We start from the raw sequence: 23,661 nt of genomic DNA, 5'->3' as shown, positions 1-23,661 counted from the left end.
TTAACATTCCCATCACATTATTATGTTTATTTTTCTCTATTGTGAATAAAGTTTCAGGGAACTTGTTTATGTCTATATTTTATCCACATTTCAGATTATTTTTCTTTCTTTTTAAAATATTTATTTTTAAATTTTATATATAGAGAGAAAGCAAGTGAGCATATGAGCGGAGAGAAGTGCAGGGGGAGAGAGAGAACGATCCCAAGCAGGCTCCACGTGCATCATGGACCTGGTATGGGGCTGGATCCCACGACCCTGGAATCATGACCTGAGCCAAAATCATGAGTCAGATGCTCAACTGACTGAGCTACCCAGGCGCCCCTCAGATTATTTTTTAGGCTAGAATCCTGAAAAAGAAATTACTGGGACAATGGTCTAAATGTTTGTAATGCCAAATAGATTCCTGGAATGGTTGTAATAATTAATTACTTTTTTACTTTATTTTTGAGAGAGAGAGAGACACAGTGTGAGTGGGGGGGGGGGGCAGAGAGAGCGAGAGCCAGAGCGCGAGAGAGATAACACACACACATGGAATCTAAGCAAGCTCCAGGCTCTGAGCTGTCAGCACAGAGCCTGACATGGCCAAGTCAGATGCTTAACCGACTGAGCCAACCAGGTGCCCCTATTTACTTTTTAAAATATTTTATTTTTAAGTAATCTCTACACCCAGCGTTGGGCTCGAACTCATAACTCCACGATCAAGAGTTGCATACTCTACAGGAGCCAGCCAGGCACCCTGGTTGTAATAATGTAAAGTTCCATTAACAGTGCCTGATATTTTCCATCTTAACACCTCTTGCCAAATACTTCTTAGTTGTATTCCTATATTAGTTTTTGTAGATAACTGAATTAACATGCCACCCACCCTGAATCATATCTTTTGAAATTATTAAGTGTTACTTGCAGCTTTTTTGGACCAATACAATGTTAGGTTATTAGGCTTGAAGGGAGTTCAGCTTCCTACCCTTTGCTCTTCTTTCAAGCATATCACATTGGCATTGTATAAGACAAAATTTGGCCTTTTCAGTCCTGTCCGGAGCCAATTGTGCTTTGATTTAGAATAAAGGAAATTGTATTTTACCATATTTAAAGACTTTAAAGTTGGAGAAGCATAATGTTGTCAAGTGAAGTTGAAACACATAACTCATTTTCATTGCTAACAGACCGCACTTACTGGCAAACTTAAAACCCCCTAAAACTGGGACTAAGGTAACATCAAGAGTAAGTAATCTGTGTCACATCAAAACCATTTAAGATGATACTTCACAGTTACATTAACAAACACGAAGTGCGGCCTTTCTTGTTCACTTAATAAAATAGGATGATTTTCTTAAAACTTTATCTGACAGTATTGCTTTGGTTGGCCTAGAATTAAACAGACAGACAGACAAAAATCAAAGCAGAAATCAAAGACCTTGCTCAGGAGTTATTTGCTGTAGCCTCTGCCAAATAAGACATTTCCTACTCTAGGGGTGCCTAGGTGGCTCAGTTGGTTAAGCATTGGCTCTTGACTTTGGCTCAGGTCATCATCTCACAGTGCTTGTGATTCTCTCACCCCTTCTTCCCCTCCCCCACTCATGCTCACTCAAAATAAATAAATAAAGTTAAAAAATAAGACATTTCCCACTGTAATACTCAAGCTCTTTGCTGGGAGAAAGCATGCTGTGTGAGGGAGGATTTACTGAAAGAATTGTTTTCAACTACCCTGTTGAGTGATCTCATCAGTAAAGAAATGTAGATTAAAGTCTGGATTGTAGTAGTTTGAATATTGAATGAAAGGTGAGATGGAGTGAATATAAGGACTCTTTCAAGACATTGGATGAGGAAGGAAAAGAGGTGTATGCCATCATTCATTGAGGGAGAAGAAAATAGGGGTTCAGATTCTCAGGGTGGGTAGACTTACGTTTGTAGGCTATGTGTAAGGAGCCAAAAGAGAGGGAAAAATACAGCAGAGTACAGAGGAGACTGGAGGAGATGCAACAAGGAGCAGTTGGTTAGCTTTTGGGAAGCTTACCTGCGTTGAGATAGATGGTGAAGATACTGAAGACATAGGTAAATGTGATTGGGATAAAGACCATAGTCTTCATCCTTAGAGAGTAGGATGTGTGTCCTTAGGAGGAAGGTATACAGAAAAGAGTTAACATAGTAGGCTTGAGACTGCTGTCCTTAGAAATACTTGCTTATACTGTTGGCTCTCGGCTGGTGTGTCAGAACTTGAACTTTTGGAAAGTTCCCAGTACTCCCCAAATTGATAGGAATGGCTCACTGAGCCTAAACTATTTGAATAAACAGTGTGGTTTATGCTGAACACCTGCTTTCCTTCTGAGAGTCTGGAATTTTGGTTTATGCTAAGCAGAGGGTACATTTTATCAGTTCCTGATAAAAGCCTTGGGCACTGAACCTCTACTTTCCTGGTAGACAATATTGTATTTGTTGCTGGAGGAGTTAAATGCATCCTTGTTTCTTCACTGAAAAGAGACTCTTGCAAGCTTGTTGCTAGTTTCCTCTGGACTTTGCCCTATGTGCCTTTTCTCTGTGCTGATGTTGCTTTTTATCTTTTGCTATGAGTAGAGCTATATATTGAGTCATGTGAGTCACCCTACTGCATCATCAAACGTGAGGGTAGTTTTGTGGACCTCTAACAAAGGGAGTGACCTGTAAGACTGAAAATGATGGCTCAGACTTAGAACAATGTGGTAGAAACAGAAATCATGGGCATCAGAGGAAGAGAGAACAATGATTTGGAAATTTGCAATGAGTTAGTGGAATGCAGATACTTGTTTTGGAAAATAATTAATTTATTCATCATATATTTACTGACTATCAGGCACTGGGCCAGACATTTGGGGTATAATGAAGAGACCATACATCCCTATAAACAACTCATTATTTATGATAGTAGTGAGTTAGGCTTGTAAACTTAATTATAATAAGATATGAATAAGGACTGTACAAGAGGGAATGTAGTCAACTATTATTGGAACATGGAAAATGGAGTCTGAAAGGTGGATTTCGAGGAAATGAGCTACAATTGAGAATTTCTAGGAAAGAGCGTCATCCCAACAAGATACTTCATTACACTAAAGAATAAAAAAAATTTTTTTTAAGAGAAGATATTAGAAGATATCCAGATAGTAGATTAATAGATGAGGGGTACCAGAGTTAAATATTAAAAGGAGTTTGAAAGGGAAGCAGTCTATCAGGAAAGGGAGATTCTGAATTGGATGAAGATGTGGTGTAGGGTAACACATTAGAGTGCTTACACTCTGAATTATGGCTATAGAATTCTATGAATGAGGTGACAGTGAAATGGAAGAAGGGATGAGAGTAAAACAAGCCTATTTGAGGGTTCCATTTAGATTTACATGTTGGAGTCACTTGGCTGGCTTAGTTGGAAGAGCGTGCAACTCTTGATCTCAAGGCCATGAGTTCAAGCCCCATGTTGGGTGTAGAGATTTCTTAAATAAACAGACTAAATAGATTTAGGTGTAAAGTTGCTATCTCCCCAAAGCTTTACTGAGTTGATTACATGAACTTTCAAAATTACCTCAAATTACATAAAAGTAAAAATCAGTCTTATACATGCTTTCTTTTTAAAAAATTTTAAAAAGCTCTATAAGTCTTCTATTGTAGGGCCTTCTTTTCTTGAAGTATTACATAGAAGGTTTTGATGGTTGTGATTTGAGTGAATTATCTTTTCTCCAAGTACTAGTAGACTTGTAAACTTGTAATAGTAAACTTTGAAGTAGGCTAAGCTTAATATATATTATCTTGTTATATTTGCCATTCTTTGGAAAAAAATTAAATATTTTATCAATTCTGAAGCCATGAGTGTTTTAACCATAATTGAGGAAAAGGTCTTTTAGGTAATAGGAATAGATGTAGATAGAGCACGTCTACATTTTCTTTAATTTCATCTAGTGGACTGACAATAAGTATTGAATGGTAAATGAGACAGTTGCTGGTAGCACTTTTTTAATGCTTACTTTCTTTTTTATTTCATCTCTCCCTCTTTCCCTTTACTTCCCCTCTCCACTTTTCCTTACATATTCCTTTCTCCTGCTTTCATTGGATGTGTGTTCTCAGGACATCTGTTAAAATTAACAACCATTGCTTATCTCTACCAGTAACGTTCAAAGCTAGAAGAACAACAATTAAAATGATAGGCTTTTTGTTTTTAAGGTATAGATGGTAGCGCAGATATTTAAATGAATCATTTTTTTCTTTTGTTTATGTAGTGCTGGTTAGTTAACTTGTAGCCTATTACTATTATTTTTTTGTTTATCTTGAGAGAAAGTGAGTGGGGCAAGGGGGGGAGAGGGAGGGGGAGAGAGAATCCCAAGTAGGCCTCACACTGTCAGCGCAGAGCCCAACATGGGGCTCAAATCCACAAACTGTGAGAGCATGACCTGAGCCGAAATCAAGAGTCAGATGTTCAGCTGACTTAGCTACACAGGTGCCTCTCTTTTATTATTTTTTTTTAAAAATAAAGCAAGACCGGGGGCTCCTGGGTGGTTGGTTAAGTGTCCAACTTCGACTCAGGGCATGATCTTGCTGTTTATGAGTTTGGGTCCTGCGTCGGGTGCTGTGCTGACAGCTCACAGCCTGGATTCTGCTTCAGATTCTGTCTCCCTCCCACTCTCTCTGCCCTTCCCTCACCCATGCTCTGTTTCCCCCTCTCTAAAAATAAACATTAAAAATATATTTTTTAAATAAAGCAGGACTGTCACTTCAAGGAAGACAACCGATAGCATTTGTTGTCAATAATTAAATTCTAGCTTTCAGTATGAAAATTAGAATTTTGGAAAACTTATATCTGTCACCGTGAACTTGACAGCTTCCCAATACTAAAAAGACCTTTCTGATGAGATCAGTTGTTTTATTAATGAAAGTGATGATTCTAAATATCATGCAATAAAGTATGTCAACATTTAAAATATCTGTATGACTCAACTTAGTAATATTTCCATTTCCAAGGGATAAATGCATGAAGTTATAAAATCAGGTAAAGGTAAAGCCTTCAAATGCAAAATATACTAATGGAATTTAATTTAACAAAGTATTCAAAGTTTATTGATACGGTTCCAGTTTCCTTCTTGCAAAAAAACCGTTCAGAAACTACCATGTGTTGAGCTTTTGGTATGTAATCAAAGAATGATAATACGCCAGTTTCCAAATACATATCTGGTGAGACCCAAGTTTCTTTATAAATATCAACCAAAAGAGCATCACAACAGTTTGAATGCACAAAGAAATGTGAGAATCCACCTGTCTTCCATTGTCAGATATTAACGAGATATAAAAATGTAAATCAATGCTTTTCTCTCTAAAATTTTTTTGTTTTGTAAAAGTTGTTTTTCATTAAAATGTTATATTTGTTAGCATATACTAGGTTCTTTTATGAATAAGTTTTAAAAATGTTTTAGATGTCTCAGTTTTAATGCCCAATCCAAAATCCTGTAAATTTAAACCACATAAACTTAAGCTTTTGAGGTCCTCAAGGATTTAAGAGCGCAAAGAGGTCTTGATGCCAAACCTTTGAATTCCCCTGTAGCCGAGAACCATATGCCAAATGGTCATGAAGAAGGGGTGCTTGATTATCATGGCTCATTCACCTGGTAATCCTGAGTGCTGGCTTTGAATATTAAATGGCGTGTTTAAAAGAGTTTAAAAGAGAAAGCACAGTTGGGGTTCGTTCCTCTTGGGCTGGGGATGCTTCAGGGACTTCAAGCACAGCATTTTCTTTACCATCTTCCAGGTATTCTTGTTCTGTGGGTGAGAAACATGAACAAAGAGGAATGGAAAAATCATCAGCACCAAGTTAATGGCTGGTAGAAAAACTAAGCACTCCCATATAGTGTTAATCCTGTCACTGGGTAATCTTTCTTGGGACATTCTTTTGGGAGTGAGATGAAGGAAGAGGAAGGCTTACTGTCTGTTCCTAAGATAAAACTGAACAAAAAGTATGGCTGAAGAGGAACTGAGTGAATGTCCTTGGAACTACCAGTTCTTACCGGAAGAATAACAAGCCTGACTTAAAAGGAGCCCTGACCTGCAGGAACAACAGGGCAATTCATTAGCTGGTTGTGCTCCCTGAGCAAAAAGCATCAACACACAGCCATTTAGCCAATAAGGAAGTATTCAGCCTCTAGAAAGAAAGGAAATTAGGGTTTAAACTCATGCTGGGCTGTTCCCTTCAGTTTAACATATTACCTGGCAGTAAACTATAGATATTCAATAAAATAATTTAATGTGTGTTAAATGTTTAATGATTGGGATTAAAGGGGGAGACTTTTCTTTCTTTTTTTTCTTTTATAGTTTATTGTCAAGTTGGTGTCCATATAACGCCCAGTGCTCATCCCAACAAGTGCCCTCCTCCATGCCCATCACCCCTTTTAGGGGGAAACTTTTCTATTTAGGAGACTTGGAGGTGTCTGGTGGTTGCTTTTCTAAAAAAATTTCCAAGACCAGTTGGAAGGAGATGGTTAATTGCAATAATAAGCATGGTTGAAATAGAAACTATTGATTGAAAGGGAGAACCATCAGACCAAGGGAGATAATATGTCAAGAGATGGAAATTTATAATGTATACTCGCTAAACATTGGTTGAGTGTCCTCTTACCTAAGGGAAATAGACGAAAAGGAAGTACATTATCTAGACTCCTCACTGAGAGCTATCACTGAACACTTCACAGTGACTTGTTCCTCATAACAGGACTTTTGAGGGTTGGAAGTGAGTTATATGTTGGGGCTTTTTCAAGTAGAACCACATTGCTTTGAGGCCCCTGCCTAGATAGAAAATAGATTTAACTCAGAGTCTTTCAGTCTTAGAATGGCATTAATGCCAGGATTATGTACAGCAGCAATAGTTGCCGGTTTATGATTAGCATGAAAAGAACTTTGGCATGGACTTAGGTAGTTGTATTGTAATCTGTTTTGTAAACAGTATCCATTATTTATAAAGACCGATTAATATCATTTCAGTGCTTCTATAAAATAATGTATGAATGACTTACGATAATGAAAACATGGTTGCGGAGGCCACCATTCACATGTAGGGAAGTCTAGATGATAATGCAGCCCACGACCTGACCCACAGAAGTGTTTTGTTTGCCTTGTACAGTGTTTTAAAGATGGGACATTTTACATAGGAATCTAGGTTTCCAACTCCTCTTAGAGAAAGAAGATCATACAATTTTTCAGAAGTGGGCCTGCGTCCTCGTAGAGTAATCAGCTGGGTCTATGCCATGACACAATACACACACATGTTTTGTATACCTTCCTCCTGGCCAGTCTCCACCACTCCTTGCTGCATTCACATAGCTCACCTTATTTGATTTTTCATGTTTGGTTTCAGTGATGGTTAAGTTAGAAACCTTACCTGACAAGCTGTTTCATACAGAATATCTCAGGGGATCCTTCTTCCTAGGGCCAGTTACTTAACGTGCAGTATTGTGTATTTATAAGGGTCGTTAAGACAGCGTATCTCAAGGGTTCTCATCACAGGGAGAAAAAAATTGTAACTATGTGAGGTGATAGATGCTAAGTAAACTTATTGAGGTAATCATTTCACAGTGGATTTCACAATCAAGTCATGTACACCTGAAACTAACACAATGTTAATATGTCAGTTATATCAGTAAAACTGGAAAAAATTTTGGCTTCAGGATCCAAGTCATCATATTTAAGTATCTCAGTTTTTATTTCCAGGTGCAATCTGATATTACCAGTGTGTCCATGAGTATTTTATTCTTTCCTAATAACTTATACAAAGAAATAGTCAAGTGCCCAGTCAAATCTCATGATTTTTGCAGACATTTAAAAAGTTAAAGATATTAAAATGTACTACCTCATTTCCATTTCTTTGTGGGGATGTACGTATAGCAAGTGTCCTCGTACTTGAAAGTTTAAGTAGCCAGGGCAGCTGTCACATTGTTCCAGGTGTTTTTAGCATTCTCTGACTGTAATAACAGCAGAGATGTGCTGATCTCAGAAAATGCTAACTGGTCAACCTGCATTCTTAGACACGTTTCTGCTTTATTGAGTGCTAACAAGTGCTCTTGACCTAAGAAATAACCAATAGCCGAGGTTGTGGCTTTCTATTAATTAGTTGGTAGAATCGCAGTAATTTTGGCAAAATTGGACAATTGTGTTCTCATTATATTAATATTTGGTTTACAAAGAGAGCCCCAAAGAAGCTATTTCTTTCTGTATTTTTAGCCTCTTCTACAAGTTCTGATTCAGCTGCTAAAATTGCTTGTTGCATTTCATAAATTGCTGATTACAATGTTTTTGTGTCTCAAACTTCCACTGTTACCCTATCAAGTTGCATCTATTTACTTGACCTTTGATTAAGTTAAATGGTCTATATTTTCCAACAATGACATGTTAATAACCTATTTCTCTTCTTTTCTTATTTTTAAAAAATAGATTTGGACTGAGCAACAAATTTGAATCAGAATTCCCTTCTTCATTAACTGGAAAAGTGAGTGTCTATCATTTACTTAGGTACTATTCATATACCTCAAAAGTAAAGTTTTTTCCTAACAAATTAGAAAAAAACAATTATGCTAATGAGACATGTTTGTTGACATTAATATTGCAGTGTTGTTATTTCTTAAAATTTTTCTTTAGGTAGCTCCTGAAGAATTTAAAGCCAGCATCAACAGAGTTAACAGTTGTCTTAAGAAGAACCTTCCTGTTAATGTACGTTGGCTACTTTGTGGCTGCCTTTGTTGCTGCTGCACATTAGGTTGCAGTATGTGGCCAGTTATTTGCCTCAGTAAAAGAGTAAGTTGAATTAATATATTTTAATTTAAATTTAGAAGTAGATAAGCAAGTCTTTCCTTTACCTACTTTTTATTTTTGTATTGAACGACTGACACCATGTTGAATACTATACAAAAATAATCTGATTCAGTAGCATGATTAAGCACATTAGGCTATGTCCATAATGTTATATTAAGTTTAATTATACATTCTATCTAGAATTTTTATGATCTAGGAAATTACCTTAGAGTAGAATACAGCACTCTCTCTCTTGGTATACATTAATGAAGGAACAGCACAGTGATGGAGAATGCTGGGTCTACTGCTAACCTCTGTGACCCGAGGTACGTTCCCTAATCTTTTTAAAATCTAGTTATCTTATGTGTAAAATGACAATATTCACCTACCTACTTGAATAGGATTGTTGTTAAGTATAAAATGAAATTGTGTATGGAAAGCTTTTAACTAAGTAGCTCAAAGTGTCTAATAAACATTGACTAATGGCATGATTACTAAAACGTAAGATAGTACCAATAGATGAAATAACATTGTTACAATGTTTGTTTCTCCATAATTAGATTATGGGGAATTCTGTTTTCTTTTTAAGAATTTTTTTGGCTTTTTTTTTTCTTTTGTATCTTATAAGTTTCCTGAGATGAGTATTTAGTGATTCTGTAATCAGAAAAAAGTGATCTGAAGAGTCATAAATTTGACCGCTTATAATGAAACGTTTCTAAGATATGGATAGAGATATGGCAAATTATTAAGGATGGAATGCATTACATTTTTGTTAAAGTTTAAAAAAAATTATAGTAACTATATGTATAAAAATGAAATACTGTTAAGTTGAAATTGAATGAGTGGTTTTATGTGGGTACATTTCATTTTGTCATCAAATCATGATAGGGGATATGGAAAATTCACTTTGTCCCTTGATTTCTGTTATAAAATAAGCAGTATATTCCTAATGAAAAAGAATTTTAGCTAGTACATTTTATTTATAGGAAGATCATGCCTTTGTGATACAATTACTTTTGTAATATTTACTGTAATACTTGTAATATTCATATTTTTTCCAAGAATATTTCTTCTTCTTTTCCTGCCATATTTCTGACCAGATCGTCTTCGGACCACAGAATGTTTTTTTGTTGCTGTTGTTTTGTTTTGTTTTGTTTTGTTTTTAATCTTTGGTGTCCCTTGATCCACAATTGAATTTGCAGATCTTGGAGTTTAGATCCTTTATTCCTGCCTACTGTTTGGAGCATTTTCATTATTTAAATGACTGCTCTATCTCACTTGGTTTGCAGTTTACTGCTGCTTAACCCAGAGAATCATAAGAATTTTCTTAGTTTAGAAATCTAGTTATTTAAAATCTAGTTTTTTTGGTTTTAGAGGTTTTGAGATCCTTAGTTTCTTACCTTTTAAATGAGAAAACAAGGTATTGCAATGTGTGTACAGTGTAGGATTTAGAAAACAAAATTCAGGTTCCTACTCTTTTCCATGTGTTTTTAGCAATGTAAATAATTTTTTAGATGCTTTCATTAAACTCCTATTTTAGAAATAAGATAGATGGATTTTTTTTAGGCTATTCTCATCTGTAGTTTCAGAAAGTACATTTTGTTCAACAATGTAGTATTCAGTCCAAGGTCTTTCTTTGTATATATATGATTTAATTTTATATGGACTTTACTATCTAGTGAGTGCATACAAATATGACTACTGCCTAAGAAAAAAATCCCCTTGTCTCGGGTATAGACTGTTACATACCCATGGAGAAAGTGACACTCCATGCCTGCATGGAGGTGCTTTGTACAACGGGAGCAGGGTAATTTAGAGCAGGGAGTTTTAACTTTTTATTTGTCATAGGCTCTTTTCACATTCCGGGGAAGCCTATGAACCCTCTCTTAGAATAATGTTTTATTTGTATTTTAAAAGATTTTATGTATTTTAAATGTATAAAATGAAATACACAAGTTACAAAGTTTCCTTTATAACTATAGTTATAAAATCCCTCAAATATATTATTTATACATATTTATTAACGCATACAAAATAAGATAGCAGAGAATCTGTGGTAATATGATGTGATAGGAAAAATCTATGATTTCTGTGAGTTATAGAGGTACAGGTCCTGTTTAGTCTACCACAGTTAGTTGCATACATTCATGACCTAAGGAAACTATACCACATTTCAGTCAGACGTTAGTGAAAATAAAGATGAATCTTTGTTTCATCCACCTTCATGGATTCGTAGAATTCTATGTAGGTATTACATGTTAAGAACCCTTGATTGAGATACTAGTATAAATAAAGGCACAGATTGTTAGCCTCAGAACCTTTCCTTTGTCCTCATTTGTGATGTGGTATAAGGTTAGAATTGTCATGGGTCACCTGGGTGGCTCATTTGGTTAAGCGTCCAACTTCAGCTCAGGTCTCGATCTCCTGTTTCGTGATTTCGAGCCCCACATTGGGCTCTGTGCTGACAGCTTGGAGCCTGGAGCCTGCTTCAGATTTTGTGTTTTCCTCTCTCTGCCCCTGCCCTGCTCAGACTTTGTGTTTTTTTCTGTCAAAAATAAATAAACATTAAAAAAAATTAGAATTATCTCAGACTCTTAAGACAAATCAGGACCAAAGGCATATATTATATGCAGCTCAGTGTTTTCACCTTCGTGACATTATTCAGTAATCTGGATAACTAGATTTCTGCCTGCCTTTTAAAATCCATCTCTGACTGAGTGCCCCTTTTTATCAATTGACCTTGTTCTGGAGACCTTGTTTTCAATCTGCATTATTAGTCCTTCCAAATTGCCTTTCCTTTTTAAAAAGAATTGCCATATGTATTTTTAAATGCTTTTTCTAAATATTAAAATAAAATTTAAAAGAGGGGTATCTGGGTGGTTCAGTCTTTTAAGTGTCCCAACTCATGGCTCAGGTCATGATCTCATGGTCCATGAGTTCAAGCCCCTTGTGGGCTCTGTGCTGATAGCTCAGCCTGGAGCCTGTTTGGTTCTGTGTCTCCCTCTCTCTCTGCCCCTTCCCCAACCGCACACACACTCCTTCTCAAAAAATAAACATTAAAAAAATTCTTTTAAATGCTTTTTCTTCTCTTCTCTTCTCTTCTCTTCTCTTCTCTTCTCTTCTCTTCTCTTCTCTTCTCTCTTCGCTTCTCTTTTTGGGAGAGCACAAGTGGGGGAGGAGGAGAGAGAGGGGGACAGAGGATCTGAAGCAGGCTCTGCACCGACAGGCTGACAGCAGTGGACCTGATGTGGGACTCAAGCTCACAAATTGCGAGACCATGACCTGAGCCAAAGTTGGAGGCTTAACCGACTGAGCTACCCAGGTGCCCCTCAAATATATTTATCCACTCTGTGGCTTGTCTTTTCATTCTCTTAATGCCTTTGGCAGAGCAAAAGTTTTTGAGTTTGACGAAGTTTAATTTGTCAATTTTAAAAAAATGGATTGTGTGTTTGGTGTTCTATATAAGAATTCCTTGCCTAAATCAAGGTCACAAACTTTTTCTCCTATAGATCTCTTCTGCATTTTACTTTTAGATCTATGACCCATTTTGAGTCAATGTTTATATAAGTGTGAGGTACAGGTCTGTGTTCATTTTTTTTGTACATGACTGCAGGTTTTCCAGCACCATTTGTTGAAAAGACTATGTTTTCTTCATTAAATTGCCATTGTACATTGACAGAAGTCACTCGACCGTATTTATATGTATCTGTTTCTAGACTCTGTTCTTTTGATCTCCATGTGTCTATCTTAATTTTAATACCACATGATCTTTACTATAGCTTTATAGTAAGTCTTGGAATTAGGTAGGGTGTCTTCCAAACTTGTTCTTATTTTTCAGTATTGTTTTGGCTATTCCAGTTTCTCTACTTTTCCATGTAAATTTTAAAATCAGCTTGCCAATACTGTGTCAAAAATATTTTTGATTGGGATTGAATCTATAGATCAATTTCTGGGAAAATTGACATCTCAACAAGTCTTCAACAGCATGAACATGGCGTAGCTCTTCAATTTAGGTCTTTGATTTTTTTCATTAGTGTTTTGTAGTTTTTTGCATAGCGTACAGATCGTACACATGTTAGCTTTATATGTATTTCTTTGTGCTTAGTGTTATTGTTGATGGTATTTCTTTTTAGTTTATTTTTGAGAGAGTGAGAGCATGCATGAGAGAGGGGCAGAGAGGTGAGGGAGATAATCCTAAGCAGGCTCTGTGGAGTCAGCATGGAGCCTCATGCAGGGCTTGAGCTCATGAACTGTGAGATCTTGACTTGAGCTGAAATCCACATTGACTGAGCCCCCCCAGCTGCCCCAATGGTATCATTTTTAAAATTTGATTTCCAGTTGGTTATTGCTAGTATATAACAACTACAATTGATTTTTGTATATTTACACTGTATTCTGTGACTTTGCCAAACTTACTTATTAAATTCCAGGAATGTTTTTCTAGATTCCAGAGGATTTTCTATGTAGATAGTAACCATATTGTCTGAGAATAGTGACAGTTTTTTTTCTTGGTTTCTAATTTGCATACCTTTTATTTTTCCCTTTTTTTTTCACTGGGCAAGACTTCCAGTAAAATGTTGGTTAGGAGTGATGAGAGTGGACTCTGCTTCAGTCTTGTTTTTCTCTGTTGTTTTTCTGTTTTCAATTTCATTTATATTTGCTCTTATTTTTATTATTTTGTCTCCTTGCTTTGGATCTTAGTTTCTTGAGATCAGTGCAGAAGACATTGATGTTGGAGCTTCCTTTTTTTCTGATATAAGCATATAAAGCTAAAATTTTTCTCTAAAGCACTCTCAGACTGCATTCCATATTTTACTTTCATTCAGTTCAAAATATGTTATGATTTTCCCTGAAACTTCCTCTTTGATTTATGTATTATTAAGAAATGTGGTATGTAACTTCCAAATACTTAGGAATTTTCCAGACATCTTTGTGATACTGATTTCTAGTTTAATTCTGTTATCAGAGAATATGCTTTGTAATTTCTTTTTCTTAATGTGTGTTAAATATACAGAAATATACTGTATTTTGTTAGTGACATCTTTAAAATTATTTTTATTTTAGCAGTCTTACTGAGTTGTAATTCACATATAATAAACTGCATATATTTTAAGTATATCATTTGATGAATTTTGTCATAAAATTAACACCTTTATACATTCATACATTAAAATAGTGAACATATTCATCATCCCCAGAAGTTTTCTTGTGTCTCTTTATAGTCCCTCACCCCCCACCCCTTCCAGGCAACTGCTAATTTGCTTTTTGGCAGTATATATTAGTTTGCATTTTCTAGAGTTTTTTATAAATGAAACCATACATTATGTATTCATTTTCTTAAAGTTTACTTGTTTTGAGGGAGAACGCACATGCATAGCACGTGAGTAGGGGAGGGGCAGCGAGAGAGAGGGATTACAGAATCCCAGGCAGGCTCCATGCTGTCAGCACAAGAGCCTGACATGGGACTCAATCTCACAAACGGAGTTCATGACCTGAGCCGAAATCCTGAGTTGAATGCTTAAGCATCTGGGCCACCCAGGTGCCCCTCATTTTTGTTTCTTTTACTCATGATTATTTTGAGATTCTTCCATGTTGTTGGATCGATGGTAGTTCATTCCCTTTAATGCTGAGTAATGTTTTAGTGTGTGCAGATATCACATTTGTTTATTTGCTTGCCATTTGTGTTTCCAGTTTTTGTCTGCATAAATCTGTTACTACTATTCTTGCTCAAGTCTTTTTATAAACATATGCTTTCTTTTCTCTTGGGTAAAAATTTCTAGGAATAGAGTAGTGTGATCATATAGTATATGTGTGTTTATCTTTTTAAGGAACCGAGAAACTGTTTGCCAAAGCGGTGCTATTTTTTTACATCTTCACCAGCAGTGTATGATAGTCTCTTCTGCTCCATTCTTGTCCACATTTAGTATGGTTAGTCTTTTTAATTTTAGTCATCCTAGTAGGTGCGTAACGTTATCAGTATGGTTTTAATTTGCATTTCCACAATAATAAATGATGTTGAGCATCTTGTCATGTTTATTTAATGTTTGCATATCTTCTTCGGTGAAGTATTCCAACTTTTTGCCTGTGTTTTTTTTTTGTTTTTTTTTTTTTTACTGAGTTTTCTTATTGTTGAGTTTTTTTTTTTTAGAGGAGAGTTCTGAGTTCTTCCGTTTCGTTATTTTGTTTAGCTTTCTGTCTCGTTAGTTTTAAAAGCTTGTTCTGCACTCTGATCCTGTGAGTACTGCTGTATTAAAGAAGTACTGTCCAGGGCCTGTCTGTTCAGGAAGTGTTCTTTGAATGGTGTCTCTTGGTCTCTCTTGGTGAGACTTTGGTTATTTTATTTCCCTACTCATAGTGGTATTTGGTACTCTCCACCATGTGTACTTTGGCTTGTTTTCTTGAGGTAGCCGCTATAAGGTTTTCTCAGCGGACTCTGTCTCCTTTTCCTCCCATACTCCTGGATTCTGTAAGGGTTCCTATGGCTTCAGGCCTTCTCCGTTTGAGAGATGGGGGCGAGTGAAATGTATGGAGCTCCCTACTCCTCCATCTTGCCTCTCAATCTCTTATTGTTGAGTTTTGAGAATTCTTTATGTATTATGGGTACAAGTATATGCTTTAAAAAGATTTCTTCCAGTTAGTGGTTTGACTTTTCATCCCCTAAGAGTCTTTTCAGAGGTAGAAATTTCTAATTTTAATAAAATCCAATTTGTTCCTTTGTTCTTTTATGGATTGTGCTGTTAGTGTTATATCTAGTAACTCTTCCTAAGCCTAGGTACAATTTTTTTCCTGTTTCTTCTAGAATTTTTATAGGCTCAGGTTTTACTTTTAGGTCTATGATTTCGAGTTAAAATTTTTATATGATGCAGTGTATGGATTGAGGTTAAAATATTTTTTCTTTGCATCTAGGTATCCAGATGTTCCAGTAATATTTGTTACAAAGGCTATTCTTTCTTCACTGAATTGCATTTATTCATTTGTTGGAAATTAGTTGTCAGTATATATGTGCATCTGTTTCTTAGCTCCATTCTGTTCTCTTGATCTGTTTGTTTATTTTGATGCCAATACCACATTGTCTTGAGTATTGTAGCTTTATAATTATGTCCTATAATTGGGTAGTGTTTTCCAACATTTTCAAGTTGTTTTTCTTTTTCAAAGTTGTTTTGCTTTTTACATTGTATTCCATATGGATTTTAGAATCAGCTTGTCAGTTTGTACAAAGGAGATTCTGTTGGGATTTTAGTTTGGATTGCATTGCATCTAGGCATCAATTTGGGGAAATTGGTGTCTTAAAAATATTAAATCTTCTGACCCTGGAACAATATTTCACTCCATTTAGTTTTAACATTTTTTCTGAGCAATCTTTTAAGTTTTCAGTGGACATGTCTTGTATTATCTTTCCTTAAGTTTATCCTAAAGTACATATTATTTTTATGCTGTTTTAAAAGGCAAAAGATTTATACGATCTGAAGAGAAACCAGAGTATATTTTTATGCTATTTTAAATGGCATGTATTTTTATTTAAGATTTCTGTAGTGTATATAGTATACTACTGTACACTACTATGGTATATAGTGTAACATACAGTGTTATATTAGTTTCGGGTGTACAATATAGTGACTCAGCAATTCTCTACATTACTCACACTCATGATAAGTGTCCTCTTTAATCCGCATCACCTATTTCACCTCCAACTCCTACCTCTCCTCTGGTAACCATCAGGGCTTTTAAAATTGTTTTTTTAATGTTTGTTTATTTTTGAGAGAGAGAGACAGAGTATGAGCAGGATAGGGGCAGAGACAGAAGGAGACACAGAATCCAAAGCAGGCTCCAGGCTCTGAGCTGTCAGCAAAGAGCCCAACTCAGGGCTCAAACTCACGGACTGTGGGATCATGACCTGAGCCAAAGTTGGATGCTTAATTGACTGAGCTGAACCACCCAGGTACCCCATCTCATCAGTTTGTTTTTTTTATAGTTAAGACTGTTTTTTGGTTTGTCTCTCCTTTTTTCCCTTTACTCATTTGTTTTGTTTTGTAAATTCCACCTATGAATGAAAACATGATATTTGTCTTTACCTGACTTATTTCACTTAGCATTATATTCTCAAACTCCATCCATGTCGTTGCAAATGGCGAGATTTCATTCTTTTTATGGCTGAGTAATTTTCCTATGTATGTATATTCTGCATCTTTTTTAAATTATTTTTTTAATGTCTATTTTTGAGAGAGAGAGAGAGGGAGATAGAGTGTGAGTGGGGGGAGGCACAGAGAGAGAGGGAGACACAGAATCCGAAGCAGGCTCCAGGCTCTGAGCTGTCAGCACAGAGCCCAGTGCAGGGCTCCAACCCATGAGCCATGAGATCATGACCTGAGCCGAAGTGGGACACTCAACTGACTGAGCCATCCAGTCGCTCACATACCACATCTTCTTTATGTGTTCATCTATCGATGGACATTTGGGCTGCTTCCATAATGTGGCTATTTTGAATAATGCTGCAATAAACATAGGGGTGCGTGTATCCCTTCGAAATTAGTGTTTTGGTATTTTGTGGGGGGGTAAATACTCTGTAGTGTGATTACCGGATCATAAAGTAGTTCTATTTTTAACTTTTTGAGGAATCCCCATACTCTTTTCCACCATGGCTGCATAGGTTTGTGTTCCCACCAACAGTGGATAAAGGTTCCTTTTTCTCCACATCCTTGCTGTTTCTTGAGTTTTTGATTTTAGCCATTCTGACAGGTGTAAGGTGATATTGCAGTTTTGATTTGCATTTCCCTGATGATGAGTGATTTTTAGCATCTCTTCATGTTCTGTTGACCATCTGTATGTCTTCTTTGGAGAAATGTCTGTTCAAGTCTGTTTTTTCAAGCCCATTTTTAAATTGGATTATTTGTTTACAGGGTATTGAGTTGTATACATTTTTAATATATTTTGGATATTATCAGATATGTCATTTGCGAATATCTTCTCCCTTTCAGTGTGTTGCTTCTTAGTTTTGTTGATTGTTTCCTTCACTGTGCAGAAGCCTTTTATGTTGATGTAGTCTCAATAATTTATTTTTGCTTTTATTTCCCTTGCCTTAGAAGACTTATGTAGAAAAATGTTATGGTCAATGTCAGAAAAATTACTGCCTATTTTCTCTTTTAGGATTTTTATGGCTACAGTTCTCACATTTGGGTGTTTATTATGAGTTTATATATGGTGAAAGGAAGTGGTTCAGTTTCATTCTTTTGCATGTATTTCTCTTTTGATTTCTCTATGACCATTGCATTATTTAGTATTTTATTTAGCTTTTAGATATTTAAGGGACTTCACAGAGATGTTTCTGTTGATTTTTAATATAATTTGTAAATTAAAAATTAAGAGTGTGGTTAGATAACATTTGTTTTGAATCCTTTTATATTTATTTAGAATTGTTTTATATCAGAATATGAGCTATCTTGGTAAGTGAAATAACTTTGGTGCACATCAAAAGAATATGCATTCATTTGTTATTGGGTCAGGTGTTTTACAAATATCAATTAAGTCAGGTTGGTTGATATTGTTCATATCTTCTGTATTCTTACTGATTTTTTGTCTATAGTTCTATCAATTATCAAGACACCAGTATTAAAATCTCTGACTATAATTATGTAATTATGGGTTCTTCTGTTCTTGTAATTTTTGTATTATGTATTGTGACACTTTATAATTGGGTGCATAAACTTTCAGATTTTGTATTTACTTCATGGTTTGACCTCTTTATCATTATGAAATTGATCTTCTTTATCTCCAATGACATTTTTTTGAAAACTGCTTTCTCTAATATTTAGTCATTTCTACTTTCTTTTGATTAATATTCATATGGCATATCCATTTTTTTTTTTTTTTTTGCTTTTAACTTATTTGTACCTTTATATAAAGTTCATTTCTTTCAGGCAGTGTTGGGCCTTGCTTTTTTTCATTGAGTCTGGCAATCTGCCTTTTAAGGATTTTGGACCATTTGCATTTATTGTGACCAGTGACATGGACAAATTTAAAATTTCATTTTACTGTTTGTTTTCTTTTTTCCTATATCAGTGTTTAGTTTCCATTTTCGCTTTCTGGATTCTTATTTTTCTTTTTTTTTTCTTCCTTTCATAGTTTATTGTCAATTTGGTTTCCACATAAGACCCAGTGCTCATCCCAACAAGTGCCCTCCTCTGTGCCCATCACCTCTCTTCCCTTCTCCCTCACCCCTATCAGCCGTCAGTTTGTTCTCAGTATTAAAGAGTCTCTCATGGTTTACCTCCCTCCCTCTCCCCAACATTTTTCCCTTTCTCGTCCCCATGGCCCTCTGTTAAGTTTCTCCTACTCCGCCTATAAGTGAAAACATATGGTATCTGTCTTTCTCTGCCTGACTTATTTCGCTCAGCATAATACCCTTGAGTTCCATCCACTTTCCTACAAATGGCCAGATTTCATTCTTTCTCATTGCGATGTAGTGTATTCCACTGTATAGATAAACCACATCTTCTTGATCCATTCATCAGTTGATGGATACTTAGGCTCTTTCCATGATTTGGCTATTGTTGAGAGTGCTGCTATGAACATTGGGGTACATGTGCCCCTATGCATCAGCACCCCTGTATCCCTTGGGTAAATTACTAGCAGTGCTATTGCTGAATCATAGGGGAGTTCTATTGTTAATTATTGTTAATTTTTTGAGGATCCTCCACACTGTTTTCCAGAGGGGCTGCACCAGTTTACATTCCTACCAACAGTGTAGGAGGGTGTCCGTTTCTCCATATCCTCGCCAGCATTTATTCTTATTCTTCTAAATAATTCATTGAGGTGCAATTCACATAACAGAAATTAACCATTATATATACATATATATATATTTTAAATTTATTTTTGAGAGACAGAGCATGAGTGGGGGAGGAGCAGAAAGAGAGAGGGAGACACAGCATCCGAAGCAGGCTCCGTGCTCTGAGCTGTCAGCACAGAGCCTGACGTGGGGCCCAAACCCACGGACCATGAGATCATGACCTGAGTCAAAGTCGACACTTAACCGACTGAGCCACCCAGGTGCCCCAATTAACCATTATAAAGTGAACAATTCAGTAGCGTTTCTTACATTCACAGTGTTGTACAACTGTCACCTCTGTCTAGTTCCAGAACACTTCCATCACTCCAAATCCCTTACCCGTTAAGCAGTTTCTCCTCTTTATCTTCTTCCCCCAGCCCTGCCAGCCATCATTCTGGGTTTTGTCTCTATGGATTTATCTATTTTGGCTATTTCATATAAATGGAATCATACAATGTATGACCTTTTGAGTCTGGCTTCTTTCAATTAGCATAATGTTTTTCAGGTTCATCTATATTACAGTATGTGTCAATACTTCATTCTTTTTTATGGCTGAGTAATACTCCCTTTTGTTTATATACCATTCATCCATTGATGGACATTTAAACTATTTTTACCCAAAAGGTGCTAGTGATGATACGAACATGGGTATACATAGATGTGATAACTTGTTTAGAGTTCTTTGGGTATATACCTAGGAGTATGGGATCATAAGGTAATTTTATGTTTAACTTCTTGAGGAACCAGAGCAGTGTTATGTTTAGAGCTAGTTATTTCCCATCAGTGAGGCAAGACTATCCTGGATACTCTTTGTAACAGCTTGTGAATTGTGTTATTTTCTAGTCTGGCTGATGGAAAGAAGCAATTTGCTAGATTTTTGTGGGAGCATTGTTACCTCTAACTCTTTCTAATAGTTCTCTTTGCTCCACCTCTGGTGATTTCTTTCCCTGCATGCATTGCCCAGGACTTAACATTCACTAAGAACTGTCTGCATGTCTTTGGAGTTCGTTCTGTGTGCAGCACTCTCTTTGGTGCTCTGTTCTGCGGCTTCTATCTGCTCTGGTCTCCCCAGACTCTCAGTCTCTTAACTTAGGGAGGCCCCAGGCCTCATGTGGGCTCTCTCCATTTTCTGTGACTCGGAAGCTGTGTTATATCAGTAAGCTTGAGAAATCATGGGACCTGTGTCATATTTTCCTGGTCTCTCAGGAATCAGTGTCTTTCATTGTCTGTTGTTCATTGTCTTTGAAACAGTTTCCTATGTTTTGCCCCCCTTTTCTTTGTTGTGTCAGGCCAGAGTGTAAGTATTTTGTCTCTTGCAGTATCTTTGCTGAAAATGGAAGTCTGTTCGCTTTTTATAGAACCATTCTTGACATGTAAGTACTATGCTAAATGCTGGGGATAGAAAGATGTATATTAATGCTCAGAGAGCATGTAGTCTGTTTGGACAGTTGGCTGGGTGAGTGCAGAAATAGTGTAAGTTTGTAAGTACTTGTCATATTTTTCATGAAGTAACTCTAATAACAGAAGACAATAAATGTGTCCTTAGGGCCTACAAATATGAAGTGGCCACCTGCAGTCACAAACTGCATTTGAATCTTGTCTTACATCTTAAATACTCATTTGAATCTTTCATTCTATTACATAACATATATTTGTTTTAAAAGGAAATGTTTAAACTTCTGTTTAAAAATTTTTTTAATGTTAATTCATTTTTGAGAGAGACTGATACAGAGCGCGAATGGGGGAGGGGCAGAGAGAGAGGGAGACACAGAATCCGAAGCAGGTTCCAGACTCTGAGCTGTCAGCACAGAGCTGGACATGGGGCTTGAACTCACAAACTGTGAGATCATGACCTGGAATGATGTTAGACGCTTAACTGACTGAGCCACCCAAGAGCCCCAGGCGCCCTTAAAAATTACTTTTATGTTGATAGTATTGGAGAAAACGTATTTGTCTTATGAAAATGCTGGTTTCAGCTGCCATTTCTTTATGCTGCTAGTTTTCTGTTCTCTGGACATTACTTATTTAACTAATATTTCTGAAATCTCATTAGGGCTTTGTACTGTTTTAGATGCTGTTTAGATACTATTTAGAGGTTATGTTTTTCCTCTTGTGGACTTAAAAGACAAAAAGCAATGAGGTGATTACAGAAGTGATAAGAACTTGGAAAACAATAAAACAGGAAACTTCAGCCTCTTAGTAGGTTCTTTGTAAGCACCTGAGGAAGCTCCCAAGTGAATAAAATGCTTCAGCTCATTAAATAGATTTTATGGCATTTTCTTTGCAAAAGCTTATTTTTGCTTATACGTTTGTTTATACTTCGTTCTCTGATTGTGCCTTAATTGTAGTATTATAATTTAGAAAATTTATGTCCAAGTAAGTGAACTCTATGACTTGTATGTGCTTTCGGTTTGGCTGATTTGAGGAAACACGTTTCATAATTTTACTGTATGTTGTGTTATGGTATTTTTGTTTTGATTTGTCTTTCATATTGAAGTAACTATTAGCTTCAGTCTTCTGAGATTTTGTACATATTTATATCCTATTCCAACTTTAATAACTTTAGAGGCTCTGTATTTGTTCTCAGCCATTATCCTTTTTGACTGAAAACCCTAAGTTGTTGACTATTCTTACACCAACTTCTTAAACTTGTTAGTTTAAATTTACCTCCTTTTTTTAGTGCTTTATCTCTCTTACATATGACCAGAATTATGTGGGTTTCTAAAAGTGCCTTATGGATTTGTTGTAAATAGTGTATATTTCCATTTCCTTTACAATAAATTTTTATTCATTTATTATTTTTATTTTCACTTAGTCCTGTATCAGGGAATCATTTGCTTAGGAATAGGTAAGTAGACTGCAACATGTGGTACCTGGGACCTGTACTAGAAAGAACTGGTTTGGAAAGTGGCACTTACTCTGAGTGACTGATCAGTTTACACTCTCTAAACTTCAGTTTTTACCTACATATAATGGTGTTGATCTCTTACTGGCAGTGTTGTTTTAAGACTTAGAGCAAGTGCATGTAGAATACTAAGTATAGTATTTTGCCTGTATTAGGTGCTTAGTTAATGACAGTTGCTGTTATTATCATTTTATTATTATTCTTCCTAGTATTTGTCTTGCTAACTGCTGTACCCAGTGCCTCCAGCAGTTCCTCACATTTACCTTGTGTTCAGTAAATATGTGTTAATGAATGTACCTTTGGCTTTTGAAGTCTTTGAGTAGTAAGATCATAAGATTTCAGAAGACACAGTTCTTACTATTCAAAACAAGATTCCTACGTAAAAAAAGCATTTTGTCTTTTCGAGTAAATAACAGACGTTTTTTTCCTGCAGGGGAAATGCGATAAAGTGTAATAATAAATCACCATTTGAAGCTGGGTGACCTTGAGGGAATCGCTTAACACTTCTGTGAGCCTACAGTTTTTCTGTCCCCTACTCCTCTTTTTCTTTCAATCTGAGAAAAAGGAAACCTGACTGACCTCTCATGTTCCTTCCAGCTCTGAAAATGTATAATCCCTTAAAAATTGATCTGTGTCAGTCTACAAAAACATTTGTAATTCTGAGCTTTAAGTAAAGAAGTTTTCAATGTTGATTTTTTTTTCAAATGTACAGAATTAACATTTCAGTAAAAATTTTATTTTATTTTATTTTTTTTAATTTTTTTTTAATGTTTTATTTATTTCTAGGAGAGAGAGAGAGAGAGAGACAGTGTGAGCAGGGGAGGGTCAGAGAGAGAGGGAGTCACAGACTGAAACAGGCTCCAGGCTCTGAGCTGGCAGTCGGCACAGAGCCCGACGCGGGGCTCGAACCCACGAACCGTGAGATCATGACCTAAGCGAAAGTTGGACGCTTAACTGACTAAGCCACCCAGGCGCCCCCATTTCAGTAAAAATTTTAATACAGGTGTTTTTTTTTAAACTTTTGGCTTCTCTGAGTTTGTTTGTTTGCTTGTTTGTTTTTTAAGATTTTCTTTTTTTTTTTTGAGTTATTTGTGTTTTTTTTTTTTTTACAAATAGTTTATTGTCAAATTAGTTTCCACATAAC

At 36.0% G+C, this 23,661-nt stretch overlaps 1 protein-coding gene across 1 annotated transcript in view; it reads left to right on the top strand.

Moving 5' to 3' along the window:
* Positions 1 to 23,661, top strand: part of CHIC2 (cysteine rich hydrophobic domain 2) — a 58,891-nt gene that overhangs the window by 16,521 nt on the left and 18,709 nt on the right. The window contains exons 2-3 of the mRNA XM_039220468.1: positions 8,431 to 8,485; positions 8,635 to 8,790. Of these exons, the coding sequence (XP_039076399.1) occupies positions 8,431 to 8,485; positions 8,635 to 8,790 (211 nt within the window). The remainder of the gene's footprint in view (positions 1 to 8,430; positions 8,486 to 8,634; positions 8,791 to 23,661) is intronic.

The sequence above is a fragment of the Hyaena hyaena genome, unplaced genomic scaffold, assembly GCF_003009895.1.
Source record: "Hyaena hyaena isolate Hyena2069 unplaced genomic scaffold, ASM300989v1 scaffold_891, whole genome shotgun sequence".
Classification (NCBI taxonomy): domain Eukaryota; kingdom Metazoa; phylum Chordata; class Mammalia; order Carnivora; family Hyaenidae; genus Hyaena; species Hyaena hyaena.
This window is presented reverse-complemented; position numbering and strand designations above follow the sequence as displayed.